The 25,676-nt window shown below is 42.4% G+C and overlaps 1 protein-coding gene across 1 annotated transcript in view; it reads left to right on the forward strand.

Moving 5' to 3' along the window:
* Positions 1–25,676, forward strand: part of LOC118395109 (cadherin-12-like) — a 33,759-nt gene that overhangs the window by 6,354 nt on the left and 1,729 nt on the right. The window contains exons 2-11 of the mRNA XM_035788894.2: positions 89–356; positions 9,376–9,670; positions 11,054–11,173; positions 14,267–14,434; positions 14,800–14,987; positions 17,869–18,122; positions 19,368–19,504; positions 22,347–22,468; positions 22,614–22,728; positions 25,383–25,634. Of these exons, the coding sequence (XP_035644787.1) occupies positions 114–356; positions 9,376–9,670; positions 11,054–11,173; positions 14,267–14,434; positions 14,800–14,987; positions 17,869–18,122; positions 19,368–19,504; positions 22,347–22,468; positions 22,614–22,728; positions 25,383–25,634 (1,894 nt within the window). The 5' untranslated portion in view covers positions 89–113. The remainder of the gene's footprint in view (positions 1–88; positions 357–9,375; positions 9,671–11,053; positions 11,174–14,266; positions 14,435–14,799; positions 14,988–17,868; positions 18,123–19,367; positions 19,505–22,346; positions 22,469–22,613; positions 22,729–25,382; positions 25,635–25,676) is intronic.

Raw genomic sequence — 25,676 nt, forward strand, 5'->3', positions numbered from 1 at the left:
CAATCCCCTTCTACCTTGGGTCTACAACCCAGCTGTTATTGTCTAACTCACAGTCTCTCACTGACTCACAGTCTCTCACATTCAACAGAGATCCTCCACTGCCCAGATTGCCAATGATCACAAAGAACGGTCTCCTGCTGGTCTTTTGGTTTCTCTTGGACAAAGGCTTCCTGGCTCCCCTTCACTCTCCACCCCAAAGCAGGATGGGAAGAGAGCACCACCTGAGGGGCATGGCAGGACTGGGACTGAGGAGACATGGGGCGTCAGGGGTTCAGAGGGTAAAGCGAGGATGGGTATGGAACCAGTTCTTTGTACTGGAGGAATATATGGGATCTGAACCACAGTACGTTGGAAAGGTAAGGCACCATTTTAGGGTTCTGGTTCTCTAAGACTGATCAATATACAGTTGAAGTCAGAAGTTTACATACACTTAGGTTGGAGTCATTAAAACAAATTTTCCAAGCACTCCACAAATTTCTTGTTAACAAACTATAGTTTTGCCAAGTCAGTTAGGACATCTACTTTGTGCATGACATAAGTAAGTTTTCCAACAATTGTTTACAGACGTATTATTTCACTTATAATTCACTATTTCACAATTCCAGTGGTTCAGAAGTTTACATACACTAAGATGACTGTGCCTTTAAACAGCTTGGAAGATTTCAAAAAATGATGTTGGTCTTTAGAAGCTTCTGATAGGCTAATTGACATCATTTGAGTCAATTGGAGGTGTATCAGTGTATGAATTTCAAGGCCTACCTTCAAACTCAGTGCATCTTTGTATCACATCATGGGAAAATCAAAATAATTCAGCCAAGACCTTTTGCAGACCTCCACAAGTCTGGTTCATCCTTGAGAGCAATTTCCAAACGCCTGAAGGTACAATGTTCATCTGTACAAACAATAGTACGCAAGTATAAACAACAGCCGTCATACAGCCGTCATACCGCTCAGGAAGGAGACGCGTTCTGTCGTCTAGAGATGAACATACTTTGGTGCGAAAAGAGCAAATCAATCCCAGAACAACAGCAAAGGACCTTGTGAAGATGCTGGAGGAAACCGGTACAAAAGTATCTATATCCACAGTAAATCGAATCCTATACCGACATAACCTGAATGGCTGCTCAGCAAGGAAGAAGCCACTGCTCCAAAACCACCATGAAAAAGCCAGAGTATGGTTTGCAAATGCACATGGGGACAAAGATCGTACTTTTTGGAGAAATGTCCTCTGGTCTGATGAAACAAATATAGAACTGTTTGGCCATAATGACCATTGTTATGTTTGGAGTAAAAACGGGGAGGATTGCAAGCTGAAGAACACCATCCTAACTGTGAAGCACGGGGGTTGCAGCATCATGTTGTGGGAGTGCTTTGCTGCAGGAGGGACTGGTGCACTTGACAAAAAAATGATAGCCTCATGAGCAAGGAAAATTATGTGGATGTATTGAAGCAACATCTCAAGACATCAGTCAGGAAGTTAAGGCTTGGTCGCAAATGGGTCTTCCACGTGGACAATGACCCCAAGCATACTTCCAAATTTGTGGCAAAATGGCTTAAGGACAACAAAGTAAAGGTATTGGAGTGGCATCACAAAGCCCTGACCTCAATCCTATAGAACATGTGTAGGCAGAACTGAAAAAGCGTGTACGAGCAAGGAGGCTTACAAACCTGACTCAGTTACACCAGCTCTGTCAGGAGGAATGCGCCAAAATTCACCGAACATATTATGAGAAGCTTGTGTAAGACCTCCCAAAACGTTTGACCCAAGTTAAACAATTTAAAGGCAATGCTACCAAATACTAATTGAGTGTATGTAAACTTCTGACCCACTGGGAATATGATGAAAGAAATAAAAGCTGAAATAAATCATTCTCTCTACTATTATTTCTCTCTACTACTATTTCACATTCTTAAAATAAAGTGGGGATCTTAACTGACCTAAGAAAGAGAATTTTACTAGGATTAAATTTCAATAATTGTGAAAAACTGAGTTTAAATGTATTTGGCTAAGGTGTATGTAAACTTCCAAACTTCAACTGTACACCTCTGTTTAACCTCTGCCTTCACTCCTCTGATGAGAGTTTGAGGTAAGAAATCAAACAGAAGAGATGCTTGGGCATCTGTTCTTTAAGACTTAAAGAATATACCAATAAGCAGCACGACACAAATCACATCTAATTGCTTAGGCTGCTTGATCGGTTCTGGCTGTGACTTTTGCAATTTTCTCAGTATCATCTCTAATTATCCACACACAAAGGAGGTTAAAGAGTGTTTTGTGCCATTCTAAATCAAATTTCAAGAGGCATTAAGAACCATCCTGGAATCTGGCACTTCCAGCTCAAATGGGATAATGTTTTAGATTGACTTGTCAGCTGCTGATGCCAAGGCAATCTACTACGGCCTTTCTCAGTACTCACGGTCCCACTGGATGTGTTTCTGTTGGCTGAGAAAGGAGGGATGGGACACATTGTCAAACTGATGCTACCGCTGCTGCTTTAAAATTACTGAGTGATTCACTCCTCACAGAGTGTGTCCCCCAAATGCCACCCTATTTCCTACATAGCGCACTCCCTTAGACCAGGGCGGCCATAGGGCTCATGTCAAAAGCAGTGCACCATACATGGAAAAGGGTGCCATTTGGGACATACCCAGTTTCTGTGTTGAGAATGAGGACGACAGCATCGAGCCGTGCATGGCCAGCCCCGAGACCACAGATTAATCTGCTGCCAGTTAATAGGGGACAGTGTGAAGGATCAGGACCTTGATTATCACTGTGAGCTATATTTTTGGAAATGGGAACATAGATCAAATCTGGCTTGGAAACAGTGTGACTGCCAGGTCATTGGGAGAATCCTAATTGCATACTTCTTTTGCCTAGCCTTCTTCTCTAAACCCATTGGAGGAGAAGGTCAGAGGGGAGAGAGACCAATGGGTTTGAGAAGGATGCGAGACAAGAGGACGCAAGGAGTATGCAATTGAAATTCTCCCATGGATTCGCATTCAGCTCGGGAGCGCTGTCTAATGGCATCCATAACTCTATGGAGGCATATTGTTGTATATAATGATAATTTGCACATGAAGACTTTTCTCAGCCATTGCTTTGGTTATTGTTTCTAAATGTCACCTTTGTATTGAGATTTAGCGAGGCAACACTATTATTTATAAACAGATTCAAAATGGACAACTTTACCAACAGGTAATGACCACAGCTTTGCTGGCAAAACAGGAAAACAAGTGTTTTCTTCCATAACACCTTTGTGTGAACATTTAAAAAAGAAAATGACTGCACCGGTGTTTTGCCGAAAGCTCCTCTGCTGGGTTTGTCCCCATGCATTATGCAACCGTAGAGGCAGACACAGACACAGCTGAGCAGCAGAGTGAAAGAGCCACATTTAAACACTTGCTTACCTTATGCTCCTGGATCTGACGTTCAGCAAGCTTTAGAGGAAGACTATGTGCAACCGTACTCTGTACAATTAAACAATCTACTTCTGGCCCCCATACTGAGCAAAGGCCATCTGCAAGGAAGACAGGGCTAGTGGGCTAGTCTGGTCTCAGCCAAAACACACTAAGCTTCTCTCTAGTCTAAATCCCTGGGTTAAATTGTCTGTGGTGCTTATGATCATTATAACATGCTGGTTGAGTCTCTCAAGGACAGCCACTTCTCAGGTTAAACTACAACATTTTACTCCAGTTATATAATTTAGCATTTTGTATATGTCTGCAGTGCCACTGGCCTCCATGACCAGGGGGAAACTTTCACATTCTGAAATGGCCTTTTTGTCCCCCCCCCCCCAGTTTTATAATTGGAATGTGATACAAAACAAGGCAACCGTGTGCTTTAGGACCATGCGTACGCTTCTGAGCGGTCAGGTAGGCTGTTTGGAGTGTTTTTCCGACTGGATAAAAAAATTATAATAACTCAAAAAATATATGTCCCCCGCACTTCTAAAACAAAAGCTCCGCCCATGTCCATGACTATCCATTGCTGCAGGAGATGATAAACTGATCATCATTCGTTTTAATCAGGAAAAGAGCACACCTCTCATGCCCTTTTGAAGGAGAATATATCGCCCCCTATTCCTTATTGCTGGATAACCTTTTACAATGACACATTCATTTATCTTACAGGTGCCCCTGTGCGTGACTTTCAGACACTCAAATAACCACATTATGCATCAGATTGTATGGATTCGGCTAAATATCAACACCACATTCTATTCTATAACCGTGCTACTGCCAGACAGTTTCTCCATCCCAACACTGATTTGTACTCAGGGCACAAGCTATTCCTCTGCAGAAAAGCACTGGATGGATACTTTTAATAATTCTATTCAAATATGTATTTCCTCCCGATTTATTTCAAGCCAGACATTGTTCCTGTGGAGGTCTCATTGTTTTTTACCACAAATGGCCTCAGTTTTTGATTCACTTTAAAACTCATTATATCCAAACTCACTGTCAAAAAAATGGTGTTCCGCCTGCTGAATGTATTAGGTACATCAGACAGTAAATGCACATAAAAGAATGTGATGAGCAAATGTGTCTTGAGATTTCGCCCTCTGATTTAATTACATTCAATTCAGTGACTTTCTAAATTAACCATTCATCTCATGGAAAAAGGTTTTATGGTCCTCTGCATGCTGAAACTGAATCACAGTGGTTATGTCCAAAATGGCACTCTATTCCCTATATAGTGCATTACTTTTGACCAGATCCCTATGGGCCCTGGTCAAAAGTAATGCAGTACATAGCGAAAAGAGTGGGGAATTTTATTGCTCTGTTGTTGTGGCTCATGGATTATATGCTACAGATGTAGGATCTTCATTTGCTACAGCAAGACAATGATCCTGCAGCAACAGGAAATGTGAATTATTATGTGGATTATAATTAACATACATTGTTTGTAGGGGTTGATACATTTTTTGTTAGGGCAAACCAAGTCTGATATTTTAAAGTGGAAATGACAAACTTTTGATCCTTTTAAAACTTTGAATACAGGTTGCATTTCCTTCTGTCAAGAGGTGACAGCAATTCTACTTGATTATGGAATATGACAAGTATTCTCTATTCTCTAGTATGCAGTTGTTAGAAATGCAGGGATGTCACATACTCCATGCAATGTAAATTACAAAGTCCAAACACTAACAGAGAACTTGAATCATTATTCTAGCTTTAGCACTGCTTCCTGCAGTTTCCGTCATTCACATTAAATAAAATCAATGTTTGGACTTACAGCTAAAGTCGAAGGTTTACATACACCTTATCCAAATACATTTCAACTCAGTTTTTCACAATTCCTGACATTTAATCTGAGTAAAAATTCCCTGACTGATCACTTGAGATGTTGCTTCAAAATATCCACATAAATTTCCTGCCTCATGATGCCATCTATTTTCTGAAGTGCACCAGACGCTCCTGCAGCAAAGCACACCCACAACATGATGCTGCCACCCCCGTACTTCACGGTTGGGATGATGATCTTTGGCTTGCAAGCCTCCCCATTTTTCCTCCAAACATAACAAAAGTCATTATGTCCTAACAGTTCTATTTTTGTTTCACCAAACCAGAGGACATTTCTCCAAAAAGTACAATCTTTGTCCCCATGTGCATTTGCAAACCGTACTCTGGCTTTTTTTATGTCAGTTTTGGAGCAGTGGCTTCTTCCTTGCTGAGCGGCCTTTCAGGTTATGTTGATATAGGACTCGTTTTACTGTGGATATAGAAACTTTTGTACTGGTTTCCTCCAGCATCTTCACATGGTCCTTTGCTGTTGTTCTGGGATTGATTTGCACTTTTCACACCAAAGTATGTTCATCTCTAGGAGATAGAACGCGTCTCCTTCCTGAGCGATATGACGGCTGCGTGGTCCCATGATGTGTAAACTTGCGTACTATTGTTTGTACAGATGAACATAGTACCTTCAGGTGTTTGGAAATTGCTCCCAAGGATGAACCAGACTTGTGGAGGTCAACAATTTCAACAAAGAGGTCTTGGCTGATTTCTTTTGATTTTCCCATGACGTCAAGCAAAGAGGCACTGAGTTTGAAGGTAGGCCTTGAAATATATCCACAGGTACACCTCCAATTGACTCATGATGTCAATTAGCCTATCAGAAGCTTCTAAAGCCATGACATCTTTTCTGGAATCTTCCAAGCTGTTTAAAGGCACAGTCAACTTAGTGTATGTAAACTTCTGACCCACTGGAATTGTGATACAGTGAATTTTAAGTGAAATAATCTGTCTGTAAAGAATTGTTGGAAAACTTACTTGTGTCATGCACAAAGTAGATGTCCTAACCGACTTGCCAACACTATGGTTTGTTAACAAGAAATTTGTGGGGTGGTTTTAAAAACGGTGTATGTAAACTTCCGACTTCAACTGTATGTGCTGGACACTGGCACAATGCATTGCCTCTTTCATGCTCCTTTACAATGAGTATATTTACATGCACACTAATAATTAAATATTAAACTGATTATGGCAGTAGGCCAAGTCTGTAAATACACTACATGACTAAAAGTATGTTGACACCTACTAGTCGAACATCTCATTCCAAACTCATGGGCAATAATATGGACTCGGTCCCCCCTTTGCTGTTATAACAGGGAAGTCTTTCCACTAGATGTTGAAACATTGTTGCGGGGACTTGCTTCCATTCAGCCACAAGAGCATTAATGAGGTCGGGCACTGATGTTAGGCGTTTAGGCCTGGCTTGCAGTCGACATTCCAATTCATCCCAAAAGTGTTAGATAGGGTTGAGGTCAGGGCTAAGTGCTGGCCAGTCAAGTTTTTCCACCGATTATTTTATCTCTGTATGGACCTTGCTTTGTGCACAGGGGCATTGTCATGCTGAAACAGGAAAGGGCCTTCCCCAAACTGTTGTCACAAAGTTGGAAGCACAAAGGGCGGGCTGAACAGGCCCCGATTAACATCGATGGGGCTGTAGGGGAGCGGGTCGAGAGTTTCAAGTTCCTTGGTGTCCACATCACCAACAAACTATCATGGTCCAAACATACCAAGAGAGTCGCGAAGAGGGCACGACAAAACCTTTTCCCCCTCAGGAGACTGAAAAGATTTGTCATTGGTCCCCAGATCCTCAAAAGGCTCTACAGCTGCACCATCGAGAGCATCCTGTCCGGTTGCATCACCACCTGGTATGGCAACTGCTCGGCATCTGACCATAAGGAGCTACAGAGGGTAGTGCGAACGGCCCAATACATCACTGGGGCCAAGCTTTCTGCCATCCAGGACTTATATAATAGGCGGAAAGCCCATAAAATTGTCAGAGACTCCAGTCACCCAAGTCATTGACTGTCTTCTCTGCTACTGCATGGCAAGCGGTACTGGAGCGCCAAGTCTAGGACCAAAAGGCTCCTCAACAGCTTCTACCCTCAAGCCATAAGACTGCTGAACAATTCAGAACATCGCCCCCACTCTCTTTTGTACACTCGCTGTTTGTTACCTACTGTATGCAAAGTCATTTTGCCCCCACCTTCATGTACAGATTACCTCAACTAGCTTGTACCCCCACACACTGACTCAGTATTGGTGTCCACTGTATATAGCCTCGTTATTGTTATTATTATTGTGTTACCTTTATTATTACTTTTTATTTTAGTCTAAATCTTTTCTTCTCCTGAACTGCACTGTTGGCTTAGGCCGCCCCATCCCGCATGCGGGATCGTGACTACAGCCTCAAGCTCATTACCATAACCATTTTCGCAACATTAGCGATTTCTAAAAATTGCAAATGAAATGAAATAAATATGCCTGCCCTCAAGCTTATCATTTTCTTAACAATCCTGTCGTCTCAGATTTTCAAAATATGCTTTAGAACCAGAGAAAATCAATAATTTGTGTAAGAGTGGTGATAGCTAGCTTAGCATTTAGCGTTAGCATTTAGCACGCAACATTCACAAAAACCAGCAAAGGGATCAAATAAAATAATTTACCTTTGAAGAACTTCAGATGTTTCAATGAGGAGACTCTCAGTTACATAGCAGATGTCCAGTTTTTCCTGAAAGATGCTTGTGTAGGACACAACGTTCCGTTTTGTTACTATGCATTTGGCTACCGAAACTAACCGAAAATTCAGTCACCTAAACGTTGAACTTTTTTCCGAATTAACTCCATAATATCGACTGAAACATGGAAAACGTTGTTTGAATCAATCCTCAAGGTGTTTTGTCATATATCTCTTCATTGAAATGCCGTCCCTGGAAGCGTGCATTCTTCTCTGATTCGGATGGAAAAATACTGGTACCTGACTTTTGCGCACCAATTTCCACGCAGACACCGTGCTGGACACTTGGTAATTGTAGTCTCTTATGGTCAATCTTCCAATGATATGCCTACAAATACGTCACAATGCTGCAGACACCTGGGGGAAACGATAGGAAGTGTCCGTTCATTCCTGTCGCATTCACAGCCATATAAGGCGATCATGGAAAACGTGCCTCCAGAAATCCTGTTGATTTCCTGGTCACTCAAACATCTTGGTTTTGCCTGTAGATTTTGTTCTATGGCACTCACAGTGAAAATCTTTGCAGTTCTGGAAACGTCAGAGTGTCTTCTTTCCAAAACTATCAATTCCAAGCATAGTCGAGCATCTTTTCGTGACAAAATATTGCGCTAAAAACGGGCACGTATTTTTATCCAAAAATGAAATAGGGCTTGTAAGTAAGTATTTCACGGTAAAGTCTACACTTGTTGTATTCGGCGCATGTGACAAATAACATTTTATTTGAGAATCATCTAGAATGTCATTGTATGCTTTAGCATTAAGATTTTCCTTCAATGGAACAAAGGGGCCTAGTCCAAACCATGAAAAACAGCCCTAGACCATTATTTATCCTCCACCAAACTTTACATTTGGCACTATGCATTCGGGCAGGCATTCGGGCAGGTAGCGTTCTCCTGGATCCACCAAAACCAGACTGCTCCATAGTCCAATGTCAGCCAGCTTTACACCACTCCAGCTGATGCTTGGCATTGCACATGGTGATCTTAGGCACATGGTGATCTTAGGCTTTTGTGCGGCTGTTGACCATGGAAACCCATTTCATGAAGGTCCCGGCGAACAGTTCTTGTGCTGACTTTGCTTCTAGAGTCATTTGGGAACTCGATAGTGAGTGTTGCAACCGAGGACAGATTATTTTTTTTGAGTAGTAAAGTATCCTGAGATTCCTCACTTACTTGAATAACATAATGTTGTATAACAGAGGTACAACACAGTTGTGACATGGCTGAAATATAGCTCATGGAGAAGGTTGGGGAAATGTGAATACAAGTAAAATCACATAAATAACTAGGCCTAGTACATATATACATACTTTGATTCATTTACAAATACAACATGTTTTCTCTATTAAGCTTCACACAGACCTGGACAGGGATGACAGTGAGGTGAAGTACACTCTCTCAGGAGAAGGAGCAGGCACCATCTTCACCATAGACCAGACGACGGGCGACATCCACGCCTTGATGGGTTTGGACAGAGAGGAGAAGTCTTACTACACATTACGAGCTCAGGCTATGGACATGCACACAGGCAGGCCTCTGGAGCCTGAGTCTGAATTCATCATAAAAGTTCAAGACATAAATGACAATGAACCAAAGTTTTTAGAGGGTCCATATACAGCCAGTGTCCCAGAGATGTCACCAGGAGGTAAGAAAGGCACCTATACTGTATTTTTTGGCTTGTACAAATCCATACGGGGTAAAGCTACTATGACAATGTTGGACAGTGTTGGACAGTGCGCTACACTATGATATTTGACAGGTATCCTTTAGGACTACTGTACAAGCCTAGTTATACTGTCTACGATTTCATCGTCATAGAATCATATGATTGAGACCGACATAGGTTGGTTTAATGTCATTGCAGGCAGGTGGCCTTGATGTTTTCTGTTGTAAATGTTTTTGCCGTTGAAGGGAATAAAGTTCACTATTTGCCACAAAAACACACATTAAAAGCCAGCAACACTCATTCACAGTGTTGGTCATCTCGAACAAACCGCACCATTTTCTAAATGCGTGCATCGCATGCTGAACATAATGAAATGAGCCGTTGTTTAAAGACCTAAACTGCTACCGGGGTTGAATAACAAAACATTAAGTCAACTCAACAACATTACTAACGATGTACTACTTTTAACTAGACCTCAAATGACTCCCCTGAATTCATATAAAATCGAAGTAAGGCCTGAAGTAGATTGTCCTACCTCGATCACTGAGCACAGGTGGGGTACCAGGCTCTGCCCATAACCAGCTAAACTCAACAAAACGTGACACACAGGTATTTAACATTCGCACCCCTATCGCCGCAAACACTGGCACCAATTCAGAGAGCACATGACCAGTCGATGGAAGTGAGGGAACACAAACAAAAGAAAAACCAGATTCAGTAAAGACAACATATACATCACAAGTGTTTACAAATGTTCATGAGCTCATGAAGACTGCATACACAGGAAAATGCAACAGATGAATGACATGGATTAATGAAAGAAACACATTCTAAGGAGCGAAATGGCTAAACGGCAGTATGACACAAAACAACACTGGCATTTCGGTAATAGTTGCGAACTGAAACCATGTAATTTAACAAAACACTGTGCTGTAAATGATTGGGTAAGGTCTTAGAAAAGTGTCAATGATAAATACATTATTTAGCCTACAGGGTGAAATGAATAGACAAGGCCTACACATTGATCTACATAAGAAGGTTAAATTAGGGATGGAGCGGCTAGGCCCCTGTGAGGTGAGGTTTATAACACCATAATCTCTTAATTCTCATAAAGTTTAAACCATGTGAAAGCTTCAGACACCAGCATTCATCCAAAAAGTCCAGCTAAATTGTCTTGCTTTGAATTACATCAGAAATCCTATAGTCTACGTAGGTTACATTGCATGTCAGAATGTGTCTGATTATGTCGTTACGTTTTTCTTGATAACTCCAAAACCATACGGATATTCTTAAAACGTAATGCTTGAAGTCACAAAAATAACAGAATTTCTAACAATTTCCTCCCCTTTGTCTGACACACAGGTACTTTTGTTATGCAGGTGACAGCCACAGATGCTGACGACCCCACCTATGGGAATAGTGCACGGATCGTCTACAGTATCCTACATGGACAGCCTTACTTTTCAGTCGACTCCAAAACTGGTGAGATCACAACACAGTTCAAATCAAGGCACATCCACAATGTCACATGGAGAGATTTGAAAACCAAATGTGACTGGCTTTTATGTGACTGGCTTTTACAACGGCAAAATGTAAAGCTGTACCACTGGTGTAACCAAATTGAAACTCCAGGTTGCACAGCAATACACAAAAATGTTCGACCAAATTGGACACACTTTAGAGCCCTGACCACTGCAATATCTTATTTTTATGTATTTGATTTTTGTAGATACACTACAGTGGGGCAAAAAAGTATTTAGTCAGCCACCAATTGTGCAAGTTCTCCCACTTAAAAAGATGAGAGAGGCCTGTAATTTTCATCATAGATACACTTCAACTATGACAGACAAAATTATAAAAAAATCCCGAAAATCACATTGTAGGATTTTTAATGAATTTATTTGCAAATTATGGTGGAAAATAAGTATTTGGTCACCTATAAACAAGCACGATTTCTGGCTCTCACAGACCTGTAACTTCTTCTTTAAGAGGCTCCTCTGTCCTCCACTTGTTACCTGTGTTAATGGCACCTGTTTGAACTTATCAGTATAAAAGACACCTGTCCACAACCTCAAACAGTCACACTCCAAACTCCACTATGGCCAAGACCAAATAGCTGTCAAAGGACACCAGAAACAAAATTGTAGACCTGCACCAGGCTGGGAATACTGAATCTGCAATAGGTAAGCAGCTTGGTTTGAAGAAATTAACTGTGGAAGCAATTATTAGGAAATGGAAGACATACAAGACCACTGATAATCTCCCTCGATCTGGGGCTCCACACAAGATCTCACCCCGTGGGGTCAAAATGATCACAAGAATGGTGAGCCAAAATTCCAGAACCACACGGGGGGACCTAGTGAATGACCTGCAGAGAGCTGGGACCAAAGTAACAAAGCCTACCATCAGTAACACACTACGCCGCCAGGGACTCAAATCTTGCAGTGCCAGATGTGTCCCCCTGCTTAAGCCAGTACATGTCCAGGCCCGTCTGAAGTTTGATAGAGAGCATTTGGATGATCCAGAAGAAGATTGGGAGAATGTCATATGGTCAGATGAAACCAAAATATAACTCTTTGGTAAAAACTCAACTCGTCGTGTTTGGAGGACAAAGAATGACGAGTTGCATCCAAAGAACACCATACCTACTGTGAAGTATGGGGGTGGAAACATCATGCTTTGGGGCTGTTTTTCTGCAAAGGGACCAGGACGACTGATCCGTGTAAAGGAAAGAATGAATGGGGCCATGTATCATGAGATTTTGAGTGAAAACCTCCTTCCATCAGCAAGGGCATTGAAGAGGAAACGTGGCTGGGTCTTTCAGCATGACAATGATCCCAAACACACCGCCCAGGCAGCGAAGGAGTGGCTTCGTAAGAAGCATTTCAAGGTCCTGGAGTGGCCTAGCCAGTCTCCAGATCTCAACCCCATAGAAAATCTTTGGAGGGAGTTGAAAGTCTGTGTTGCCCAGCAACAGCCCCAAAACATCACTGCTCTAGAGGAGATCTGCATGGAGGAATGGGCCAAAATACCAGCAACAGTGTGTGAAAACCTTGTGAAGACTTACAGAAAATGTTTGACCTCTGTCATTGCCAACAAAGGGTATATAACAAAGTATTGAGATAAACTTTTGCTATTGACCAAATACTTATTTTCCACCATAATTTGCAAATCAATTCAGTAAAAATCCTACAATGTGATTTTCTTGATTTTTTCTTCTCATTTTGTCTGTCACAGTTGACGTGTACCTATGATGAAAATGACAGGCCTCTCTCATCTTTTTAAGTGGGAGAACTTGCACAATTGGTGGCTGACTAAATACTTTTTTGCCCCACTGTACATGGCCAAAAGTATGGGGCACCGGTTCGTCGAACATCTCGTTCCAAAATCATGGGCATTAATATGGAGTTGGTCCCCCATTTGCTGCCACAACAGCCTCCACTCTTCTGGGAAGGCTTTCTACTAGATGTTGGAACATTGCTGCAAGGACTTGATTCCATTCAACCGCAAGTGTATTAGTGAGGTTGGGCACTTATGTTGGGCAGTTAAATCTGGCTCGCAGTCGGCGTTCCAATTCAACCCAAAGGTGTTCGAAAGAGTTGATGTCAGGGCTTTGTGCAGGCCTGTCAAGTTCTTATACACTGAGTGATTCATCACTCCAGGGAACGAGTTTCCACTGCTCCAGAGTACAATGGCGGCAAGCTTTACACCACTCCAGCCGATGCTTGACATTGTGAATGGTAATCTTAGGCTTGTGTGCGGCAGCTTGGCCATGGAAACCCATTTCACGAAGCTCCCAATGAACTGTGCTTGTGCTGTTCATCATTCCAGAGGCAGTTTTGAACTCAGTAGTGAGTGTTGCAAAGAGGACAGATGATTTGTACGCTTTAGCACTTGGCAGTCCCGTTCTGTGATCTTCTGTGGCCCGCTGAGCTGTTATTGCTACGAAATGTTTCCACTTCACAATAGCAGCACTTACAGTTTACCAGGGCAGCTCTAGCAGGGCAGAAATTTGGCATCCTATGACGGTGCCACTTTGAAAGTCACTGAGCTCTTCAGTAAGCCCATTCTACAGCCAATGTTTGATTATGGAGATTGCATGGCTGTGTGTTCGGTTTTATACACCTGTCAGCAACGGGTGTGGCTGAAATAGCCAAATCTACCAATTTGAAGGGGTGTCCACATACTTTTGTATATATAGTGTACATTGAGATAGTTTTTTTTGCAGATAAAGTTGGACTGAGAGTATAGGGAAACACCCTGCTTGACAACACAGTGCAATTCCTTTACCTTTTTACTTTTTACTTTTTTGTGACCCTGTTGTACCTGTACCATGGACTGACTCCCGATCAAACGCTATTCACTATTTACACAAAATCCACCTCTTCTTAATTCCCCCCAGTAACATCAAAGTGGATACGATCTCTTATAGTCATAACTCATCTCTCTTTCTACCCCTGTGTTCCCTCTCTCTCTCTCTCTCTCTCTCTCTCTGCCTCTCTCTCGCTCTCTCTCTTGTTTTTCTCCCTCACACACACTTACATCTTCCCTGTTTGTTTCTGTGAACTTGAACAGGGGTGATAAGGACTGCTTTACCCAACATGGACCGTGAAATGAAGGAGCTGTACCAGGTCCTTATTCAGGCCAAGGATATGGGCGGGCAGCTGGGGGGACTAGCCGGAACAACCACCATCAACGTCACCCTCAGCGACGTCAACGACAACCCCCCCAGGTTTTCAAAAAGTGTGCCACATTGCATTTAAATGACAAAGGTTTTGTTTGCTGTTAGCCAATAAATCTAGTAAGTCTAACTGGTATGAAAGTTGAATGCCTGTGTAAATTGTGTGTGCTGAATGTCACCTTATATCTCTAGGCAAATTAATCTAATGATTAATTCATGTTAATTAGTGTAAATCAATTATAATGAGGTTATGCACTGTCTATACATAATCAATTGTTTAAAATGACCAGAGAAGTGATAACTGCACAGAGGATAATGTGAGTCTGTTGTCCTTACTTAACACTACCGCCGTGACTTGACACATACAAAAATCAGCCAATAACAGGTTGTATTTTAAACTTTCTTGTCCATCTTTATTTTACGGCAGGTATTCTCCACCTCAGGGTCTCAGAATCATCGTCTGTGGGCTCAGCAGTAGGGAAGGTCAGAGCTCATGACCTGGACTCTGGGAAGAATGCAGAGGTGGAATATTCTATAGTTCCTGGTGATGAAGGCATCATGTTTGACATCACCTCCAACGGGCACAGTCAGGAGGGAATCATAGTCCTTAGAAAAGTAGGAATTCACAACCCTTCACCAGTCACTTCATTTAACGTGCACCCTTTTTCTCTGTGATGAGGATACTGTAGGTCCAGAAATGATATCCATTCCTCATGTTTATGGAACAGTTTCTCAATTTCCTTCCATGAGAATTTCAGATCAGTTATGATAGATCATGAGCAATGCAGTTCACATAGAAAATTTAAATAATGGACTACTTGGGCCTTGGAATATTACTAGATTGTTTCTGCATACCTCCTCTTATCACAGCTACAAACCACCCTCCGAACCTAACCAGGAGGAAGTATGGAGAACTTGATGATCCCTATTTTCTGGAAGTCTAAAACTGTTTTGTGATATTTTTCGCAGGAAAGTGCCCACCCACTGGGAACTATTTTATTTTATTTTACCTTTATTTAACTAGGCAATGACGGCCTAGGAACAGTGGGTTAACTGCCTGTTCAGGGGCAGAACGACAGATTTGTACCTTGTCAGCTCGGGGGTTTGAACTTGCAACCTTCCGGTTACTAGTCCAACGCTCTAACCACTAGGCTACCCTGCCGTCATGTCAATGTCGATTCCACATTGGTTCAACGTCCTTTCATTGGAATTACGTGGAAACAGTGTTGATTCAACCAGTGTGTGCCCAGTGGGCAATGTTTTTGGATTTAGCTGACATGAATAAATAAATGCCTCCAAGGCTAGGATCAGAAAACACACCTCCCGTTGGGATGTGACAAGCAGGAACCCCTTTAGACATCCTCTTTGCAGCAGCTCTTCTCTCTGTGAGCCACAGACTTCCAAACTCTTATATTCACATAAATGGATAGTTGGGGAAAAAAATAAGCTTTTGTACTGGGTTTGACTGCACCTCTCGTTTGTTCTGGGATGATATTATTACTTCACAGATGGGGTCTGTATCTTGCAGCTGTGCGGGTTCCGTCGCAAATATTGTGTTTTTTTGTTTCCGGAGGACGTCCTTCGATAGATAGACGTCTCCCGAAGTGCCACTTGCATTTGTGTGACAATGAAACATTCGGCACTTTCTTGCAAATACATTGTGGGAATTATGTGTAAATGCACCGTTGTCTTCTGAATTTGAAATGATTATAGGGCCATCGTTTTGTAGATCTTTGTATCACAGCCATCTGTCTTATTGCTCTGTCTATTGCTCCCACCCTCTAACTGTGAGACATCTACAAGGTCCTGACAAGTAGCCCAAAATGAGCATCTATATACCTGACTTGTGTACATTTGCTAAAACAGCACGTGACCACCCACTGTGAAAGCCCAGGTGTTGGAGAAAAGTATAGAAAATTGCTGAGACAGGTTATTTTACTCCCGTCTCTGACTTAGGGAGGGCTCAGCCAACGTTTGCCACAGTGTGATAAGAGGATTTGGAATAATGGGTTCAAGGGATAATCGGCTCCGTCAAAATAAAAGATTATAGTGAAATGGTAGGTAAACTGCCTGTGGGATTTGAATGCCCTCGACATGTATTTGTGTGTCAAGATATCGGGGTCTTTCTACATTGGACAGTTTGCTGGATTTAGTTGCGGTCTGAAAGCACAACCTAATCTAAGATATGCTTCAAGACTCCAGTAGTTATTATCTGGAAGGTTCCAACCTTTATACGTTAGACTATCAACCACTTTTGATTGATTTGAGATAATATGATCTCTTTCCAAGCTGAGCTCTGGTATATTACAAAAGTAGTTATTACCATGTGGATTATCAGTGAATTTTAAAAAAATGTCTCCCCTCTCATTTTAAGTAGTAGGTTGAGGCACTTTGCTATTCCATTGATCTCCTAGATGATGAGGCAAGGGAGGTGAGTCAGGCACACAGGAGGGCAAAGTGAAAACAGCAGGAGCTTCCTCGCACAAATACTGTAATTGACACCTCTGTGCCGATGATAAGACATTCCACTAGGTTGCGGATTTGTGGTGGAAGGTAGAGTAGCAGGATATAGGCCCAAACTAATAATGGGTGGGTTCAATTTCCAGATCATTCATATTTTCCCTGCTAATTTACATTTATGTAGTGTTGCAGGAATTATGTTCCCTGCATGTAACACTGAACGGTGCTTTTAGGATGGGATGGCACACATGCTGTGGTGTCTGTCCTCCTGCATCACCGGCACACTCCTGTTGTCTGTCTGGTTATCTAGTCAGCAGGGTGGCTGCCATTTTCACAGATGACCAGATGTTTGAATGCATGTGCCTCAGACAGGGACTGCTGTGTGTGTGTGTGTGTGTGTGTGTGTGTGTGTGTGTGTGTGTGTGTGTGTGTGTGTGTGTGTGTGTGTGTGTGTGTGTGTGTGTGTGTGTGTGTGTGTGTGTGTGTGTGTGTGTGTGTGTGTGTGTGTGTGTGTGTGTGTGTGTGTGTGTGTGTGTGTGTGTGTGTGTGTTGACAGTGAGAACTGTTTGGCTGTAAGCACAAACTAGGGACCCAGCTGAGATAATGTAAGACTGTAACATAGGGTGAGAAAGCTGTTCTCAAAGTATCTTCCTGAAAATCTGTCAAAACCTAAGCACTCACTTTTCATGTCTCAAATGGCTTAAAAGCGGAGACACTGAAGAATATGAATCTTTTTTGGTAAAAGCACATGGAAACCAACCCTTTTGGTTCATTTTAGATGAATCAATCTTGGTGACATTTCCATATCAAAGTGCTTGACTTCCATCTCTGTTGAGCATACTAAACCGAACAGAGGTGTTAACAAACTGAACCAAGACAAGTATGTCCCCCTAAGCTTTGTATTTGACCATTGCACAGTATATTCAGTGTTCATGTAAAATGTTCGCTTTTTATGTTTTATTCTATGTTGATTGATATTTCTGAATAATAAATGCATTTCACTTTGCTGATTACTCCTTCACTCATTATGTTTCAGCATCTCGACTACGAAAACAAAAGGTCGTACACCTTTAAAGTGGAGGCCTCCAACGCTCACCTGGACCCCCGGTTCCTCCACCTGGGCCCTTTCAAAGACACCACCACAGTCAAGGTCAATGTGCTGGATGTGAACGAACCCCCTGTGTTCACTAAGACCTCTTACACCATAGATGTGTATGAGGATACTCCTGTGGGCACAATTATTGGATCAGTTACTGCACAGGACCTAGACGCAAGCAGCAGTGCAGTTAGGTTCGTCATCATGCATACATTTATACATTATATATATATACAGTACCAGTCAAAGGTTTGGACACACCTACTCATTCAAGGGTTTTTCTTTGTTTTGACTATTTTCTACATTGTAGACTAATAGTGAAGACATCAAACCTATGACATAACACATATGGAATCATGTAGGAACCAAAAAAGTGTTCAACAAAAAAAAAGGGTGGCTACTTTGAAGTATCTCAGTTATAAAATATATTTTGATTTGTTTAACAATTATTGGTTACTACATGATTCCATATGTGTTATTTCATAGGTTTGATGTATTCACTATTATTCTACAATGTAGAAAATAGTCAAAATAAAGAAAAACCCTTGAATGAGTAGGTGTGTCCAAACTTTTGACTGGTACTGTATTTAAAAAGTGTTATTTGCCTACTGTATGTTTACTTAAGGGTGAGCTCCATCACGGCTGGGGTTGAGAAATGGGTCCATCATGGGCTGAGTTACTTTACATTTGGGCACCTACCTCTGACATCTTAAGACCCACCGGTCGCTCTGCTCTTCAGAGGTGTAAATTAACACTGATCTACTATCACATTTGGCCTGTTGTTTGTCGTCATCTTTCAAATGTTTTTCAAATACAGTTGACTTCCACTCTGTTAGTGTTGAGAGCGGGAATGTGAGACGCGGGACATGTCTTGCACAAGACCATCAAAATAGTTTGTAGCCCAGCTGTGTGTTTTTTGTTGTCTATGAATATTTCATGGCTTACTACAAATGGAAGAGGCAGTAATTCACCTTGCTTGAAAGGCAGTCTTCGTGATGGCTGCTTAATATTTTAGAGCATTACATTTCTCATCGTTCTTTTGGGATATGGAACACTTAAATGTACTCAAACGCTGATCAGAACACAACCAGGCTGCATCCCAAATGACATCCTATTCCCTATGTGGGGCACTTCCTTTGACCAGGCCCTGGGGATAGGGAATCGGATGATATTTGGGACAAATCCTTAGTCTCTACATGAAAAGAAAATGATTATTCGTCTGTGTAATGTTTGCTGTCATAGCCTTGGTCTTTATTTGATTGATCTTTCTGACGTTTCTCCTTGGGGACCAATAAAATATGGATCTATCGCTATAGATCTATTACGTAGAAAAGGTATGGCAAAAATAGTTCAGCTGTAAGTCTTGATTGAGAGATGCCATGTGAGGTTGAGGGAATCATATGTATATGTTTATTATATGTTTTCTGCATGTTTTGTAGGTACTCTATTGAGTGGAAGAGGCCTGTGGACAGCTGCTTTGACATTGATACTGTGGAAGGGACCATCTCCACCAACGAGATGTTGGACAGAGAGAGTAATAGGCAGCACAATATCTCTGTAGTGGCCACTAAAGTTAGTAAGTATTGGGACAAAGAGTTAATATGTATATAATATCTATTAATATTAGAGGAGGCTGGTTGGAGGAGCTATATGAGGACAGGCTCACTGTAATGGCTGGACTGGAATTAATGGAATGGAGTCAAACACGTTGTTTCCATGTGCTTGATGTGTTTGGTAACATTCATTTATTCCATTCCAGCATTACAATGAGCCAGTCCGCCTATAACTCCTTCCACCAGCCTCCTCTGGTTAATATACAATGCATTTGGAAAGTAATTAGACCCCTTGACTTTCCCACATTTCGTTACGTTACAGCCTTAATTCTAAAATGTATTAAATATTCATTATTTCTCGTCAATCTACACACCCTTTGCTATGAAACACGAAATTGAGCTCAGATGCATCCTGTTTCTATTGATCATTCTTGAAATGTTTCTACACTTGATTGGAGTCCACCTGTGGTAAATTCAATTCATTGAACATGATTTGGAAAGACACACACACCTGTCTATATATAAGGTCCCACAATTGACAGTGCATGTCAGAGCAAAAGACCAAGCCATGAGGTTGAAGGAATTGTCCGTAGAGCTCAGCGATAGGATTGTGTTGAGGCACAGATCTGAGGAAGGGTACCAAACGATTTCTGAAGCATTGAAGGTCCCAAGAACACAGTGGCCTCCATAATTCTTAAATGGAAGAAGTTTGGAACCATCAAGACTCTTCCTAGAGCTGGCTGGCTGCCCGGCCAAACTTAGCAATCGGGGGAGAAGGGCCTTGCTAAGGGAGGTGACCAAGAACCGAATGTTCACTGTGACAGAGCTCTAGAGTTCCTCTGTGGAGTTGGGATAACCTTCTAGAAGGACAACCATCTCTGCAGCACTCCACCAATCAGGCCTTTATGGTAGAGTGGCCAGAAGAAAGCCAGTCCTCAGTAAAAGGCACACGAATGCCCACTTGGAGTTTGCCAAAAGGCACCTAAAGGACTCTCAGACCATGAGAAACAAGATTCTCTGGTCTGATGAAACCAAGATTGAAGTCTTTAGCCTGAATGCCAAGCGTCACATCTGGAGGAAACCTGGCATCATCCTTAAGCCTAGTGGTGGCAGCATCATGCTGGGGGAAGTTTAGCAGTGGCAGGGACTGGGAGACTAGTCAGGATCGAGGGAAAGATGAACAGAGCAAAGTACAGAGGTATCCTTGATGGAACCCTGCTACAGAGTGCTCAGGATCTCAGACTGGGGCGAAGGTTCATCTTCTAACAGGACAACTATCCTAAACACACAGCCAAGACAACACAGGAGTGACTTCAGGACAAGTCTCTGAATGTCCTTGAGTGGCCCAGCCAGAACCTAATCCTGAACCCGACCGAACATCTCTGGAGAGACCTGAAAATAGCTGTGCATGTCACGTCCTGACCTTAGTTCCTTTTTTATGTCTCTATTTTAGTTTGGTCAGGGCGTGAGTTGGGGTGGGCATTCTATGTGGTCTTGGGGTTTTAGGCTGGGTTCCTGTACAGCACTTTGACATATCAGCTGATGTACGAAGGGCTATATAAATACATTTGATTTGATTTGATTGAGTACCATACATAGGCAGCCTGTTTTCCCACAATGATTTGTGGGTAGTTGTTTTCTGTGTCTGTGTTTTACCATACAGAACTGTTTCGGTTTTCATTTATTTATCTTGCTCTTTTGTATTCTGTGTTCAGTTTAATAAATATATTATGGACACTTACCACGCTGCGCATTGGTCTGATATTTCAAACTCCTCGTCAGAGGAAGAAGGAAATCGTTACAGTGCAGCAACGCTCCCCATCCAACCTGACAGAGCTTGAGAGGATCTGCAGAGAAGAATGGGAGAAACTCCCCAAATACAGGTGTGCCAAATTTGTAGCATCATACCCAAGAAGACTTTAGGATGTAATCGCTATCAAAGGTGCTTCAACAATGTACTGAGAAAAGTGTCTATATACTTATGTTAATGTGATATTTCAGTTTTTTACTTTTAATACATTTGCAAACATTTCTAAAAACTGTTTTTGCTTTGCCATTATGGGGTGTTATGTATAGATTGATGAGGAAAAACAACAATTTAATCAGTTTCGGAATAAGGCTGTAACGTAACAAAATGTGGAAAAAGGGGTCTGAATACAAACCGAGTGCCCCGCGGCCGTATTCACAAAGCCTCTCAGAGTAGAAGTGTTGATCTAAGATAATTCTTTCCCTTTTAATTCATCATGAACAAGAGGGGGGCACTTCTCTAAGACTTCTCTGGAGCAAATAACTTGGATGGAGTTTGCAGTAGTTCACCTACACACACAATGTTCCATTCTTTTGGCACCATCTAGTGGAATTGACTTATACTCATAGTAATGCAGACTGACAGATTATACTGTATGAACTAATGCTATTTCTCCACTGGAAGGGCGGCTTTTTATATGGGAAGCTTTTCAATTGGAAAAAATAATTAGCATGATAAGCAAATCACCCAATACTATCAACACATATTATTAATATCTTATAATTTGTCTGTGCTGCCATTTGTTTTTCTATTATTATTATTAAAACAATTTCAATGGCTTTTATGTGTTGTGTTATTTCATTGTCAATTTCATATTGATTGAATGAGGCATGCAATTCCAAATGCAAACAGAGAGTGTCACTGTTGCATATTTTATCAAGCTAGAATTAACATGTGCCCAATAAACCACAATACTGATTGTTTTAAAAAGCAGTTCAGACATGATAAGAGAAAGGGCTTTTGCAATGCTCACTCATTTGTGATGCTCACTGAGGTCCACTATGTGCATGGAGTATTTATTATGTGTTGTATGATTACTGTTTTCTTTGATTCTGCAGACAACCCTCTCCTATCCAACAAGGTCACAGTCACAGTCAATGTGCTGGATGTCAACGAGTTCCCTCCGGAGCTTGCCGTTCCCTTTGACACTTTTGTCTGTGAAAATGCAGAAGTAGGCCAGGCAAGTACAGTTCCACTGTGAGAAAGACTGTGTGCATGCGTGGAGTGCCGGTGCGTGTGAGAGAGAATGAAAGAGAATAATTGTGATAAATAGTTTCTCCACTTGGTTCTACGCCTAAAGTTGAAAGCTCTTTGTGCTTTGCCAGGTAATTCAGACCATCAGTGCTACGGACATGGATCTTCCGGCTGTTGGACAGAGGTTCTTCTTCAAGTCCCCTAGGGAAATCAGAAACAGGAATTTCACCGTGCGAGACTTTGGAAGTAAGCCATATTTTTTCACTCCAGGAAAAGAAAGAGAGAGAGAGAGAGAGAGACAGAGAGAAAGAGAGAGAGAGAGAGAGAGAGAGACAGAGAGAGAGAGAGAGAGAGAGAGAGAGAGAGAGAGAGAGAGAGAGAGAGACAGAGAGAGACAGAGAGAGAGAGAGAGAGAGAGAGAGAGACAGAGAGAGAGAGAGAGAGAGAGAGACAGAGAGAGAGAGAGACAGAGAGAGAGAGAGAGAGAGAGACAGAGAGAGAGAGAGAGAGAGAGAGAGAGAGAGAGAGAGAGACAGAGAGAGAGAGAGAGAGAGACAGAGAGAGAGAGAGAGACAGAGAGAGAGAGAGAGAGGAGAGAGAGAGAGAGAGAGAGAGAGAGAGAGAGAGAGAGAGAGAGAGAGAGAGAGAGAGAGAGAGAGAGAGAGAGAGAGAGAGAGAGAGAGAGAGAGAGAGAGAGAGAGACAGAGAGAGAGAGAGAGAGAGAGAGAGAGAGAGAGAGAGAGACAGAGAGAGAGAGAGAGACAGAGAGAGAGAGAGAGAGAGAGAGAGAGAGAGAGAGAGACAGAGAGAGAGAGAGAGAGAGAGAGAGGGGTGGGGAGAGAGAGAGAGAGACAGAGAGAGAGAGAGAGAGAGAGAGAGAGAGAGGGAGAGAGAGAGAGAGAGAGAGAGAGAGAGAGAGAGAGAGAGAGAGAGAGAGAGAGAGAGAGAGAGAGAGAGAGAGAGAGAGAGAGAGAGAGAGAGAGAGAGAGAGAGAGAGAGACAGAGAGAGAGAGAGAGAGAGAGAGAGAGAGAGAGAGAGACAGAGAGAGAGAGAGAGAGAGAGAGAGAGAGAGAGAGAGAGAGAGACAGAGAGAGAGAGAGAGAGACAGAGAGAGAGAGAGAGAGAGAGAGAGAGAGAGAGACAGAGAGAGAGAGAGAGAGACAGAGAGAGAGAGAGAGAGAGAGAGAGAGAGAGAGAGAGAGAGAGAGAGAGAGAGAGAGAGAGAGAGAGAGAGAGAGAGAGAGAGAGAGAGAGAGAGAGAGAGAGAGAGAGAGAGAGAGAGAGAGAGAGAGACAGAGAGAGAGACAGAGAGAGAGAGAGAGAGAGAGAGAGAGAGAGAGAGAAGACAGAGAGAGAGACAGAGAGAGAGAGAGAGAGAGAGAGAGAGAGAGAGAGAGAGACAGAGAGAGACAGAGAGAGAGAGAGAGAGAGAGAGAGAGAGAGAGACAGAGAGAGAGAGAGAGAGAGAGAGAGAGAGAGAGAGAGAGAGAGAGAGAGAGAGAGAGAGAGAGAGAGAGAGAGAGAGAGAGAGAGAGAGAGAGAGGCACGTTCAATAAGGATATTTTTATAGAAAGTTTCTTTATACAATAATATTATACAGGGACTATCTATTATGATGCAGTGCCAGTGACTCACTACAAATCTTTTTCCTTGATACTAGCTCCCTACAATATCCACAAACAATTGGTATTGTTTAGAGTTTTTGTCACGACCCAGGGGATGTCAGGCACTGCAGCCCCCATAAGCCCCCCACCCCCCTAGGAAATGATCTCTAAAACAACAACATTTTCTCTCAGCCTCATGGCAAAATGTGTAAAATAGCTTGACATTTTATTTTTTTGAAACTGCACTACGCCACTGATACCAGGGTGCAAACATCCGGCCCACGAGGGTGTCCAATCAGGCCCGCGTGTGGTTTGAGTAAAAAATCAAATGAAGTCAGTATACTTTAAAATGACTAAAATCAATTGAAACAAACTATTTGTAGATTGTGCCCAGCTCGCTAATAATCACCAGAATGAAAGATAGACATAGAAAATTCCCAGAACGATGGATAGAGAACAATTATTTTCCAATTTGATGTAGAGGAAAGGCCTCACTGAAGTCCGAATGCGGCACACCGGGGCAAGATGAGTTTGACACCCCTGCCCTAGAGCCTTACCATCTCACCAACCTCTGTTAGTATTTTTCTAACAAAATAACGCATAAATATCAGGCTTGATTCAGAGGGACAGCAGCGCTCATGGCAATCGCAGAAAACAGGCACAAGGTGTGCTTTAATGGCTCCTACTTGTCAAGTGAGATCTTTGTCCATCCAGGCAGAGGGAAGGCTGTACAGAGTCAGTTCACAACCACTATCCTGGTGCTGGAGAGGCAGGGCACATCTCGACACTTCATCTCTGTATAGCCATAAAAACAGCAGGCTTGTGTTTGTTTCTCAGAGCCGTGCATTGTGCTGCTGGCCCTATTTGTTTTCTGTTGTACATTCTAAGTACACAACTTCACCTTATTTCAAATAAGCCGAAAACCAAAAGCGGTAAAAGTGACAATTATACATCTCCCCTGAAGAACATTTGGGCTTGATAAAGGTCGGCTTAGACATCAGCAAATGCATGTAGCCCAAGACCGGCAGCATTGTAGATCTTTAGTACAGGCCCCTATATTCCTCCTGGAACGAAGAGGATTATAAATAAGAACTAAGGAAGTACTGCATGTATGTACTCTCAGTTGTATTACAAGTGAACAGTCTCTGATGGTCTCTCATTTGGTTTTCAGACAACACTGGGGGGATCGTGACCAGACAGACGTATAGGATTTCAGTCAGATATTTAGAGTTAATCGTTAATGGACGTGTGGGGTTTCAGCCATGTTGGGTTAATGGTTGTCATTTGGTTTCCAGACAACACTGCAGGAATAGTGACCAAGCGTGTAGGGTTCCAGAGGCGGGTCCAGGAGTACTACGTGATACCTGTGGTGGTGGAGGACAATGGGTATCCAGCCCAGAGCAGCACCGGCACCCTCACTGTCCGAGTGTGTGCCTGTGTGACTGAAGGGTCACTCCTGTCCTGCACGGCAGAGGCAGTATTCCTACCGATGGGCCTCAGCACCTGGGCAGTGATGGCCATTTTACTGTGCATGGTCATACTCCTGGGTAAGTCCTGTCTATCATTCAGACTGCGATCCTGGTGCAGAG

The sequence above is a fragment of the Oncorhynchus keta genome, chromosome 15 (assembly GCF_023373465.1).
Source record: "Oncorhynchus keta strain PuntledgeMale-10-30-2019 chromosome 15, Oket_V2, whole genome shotgun sequence".
Taxonomy (NCBI): domain Eukaryota; kingdom Metazoa; phylum Chordata; class Actinopteri; order Salmoniformes; family Salmonidae; genus Oncorhynchus; species Oncorhynchus keta.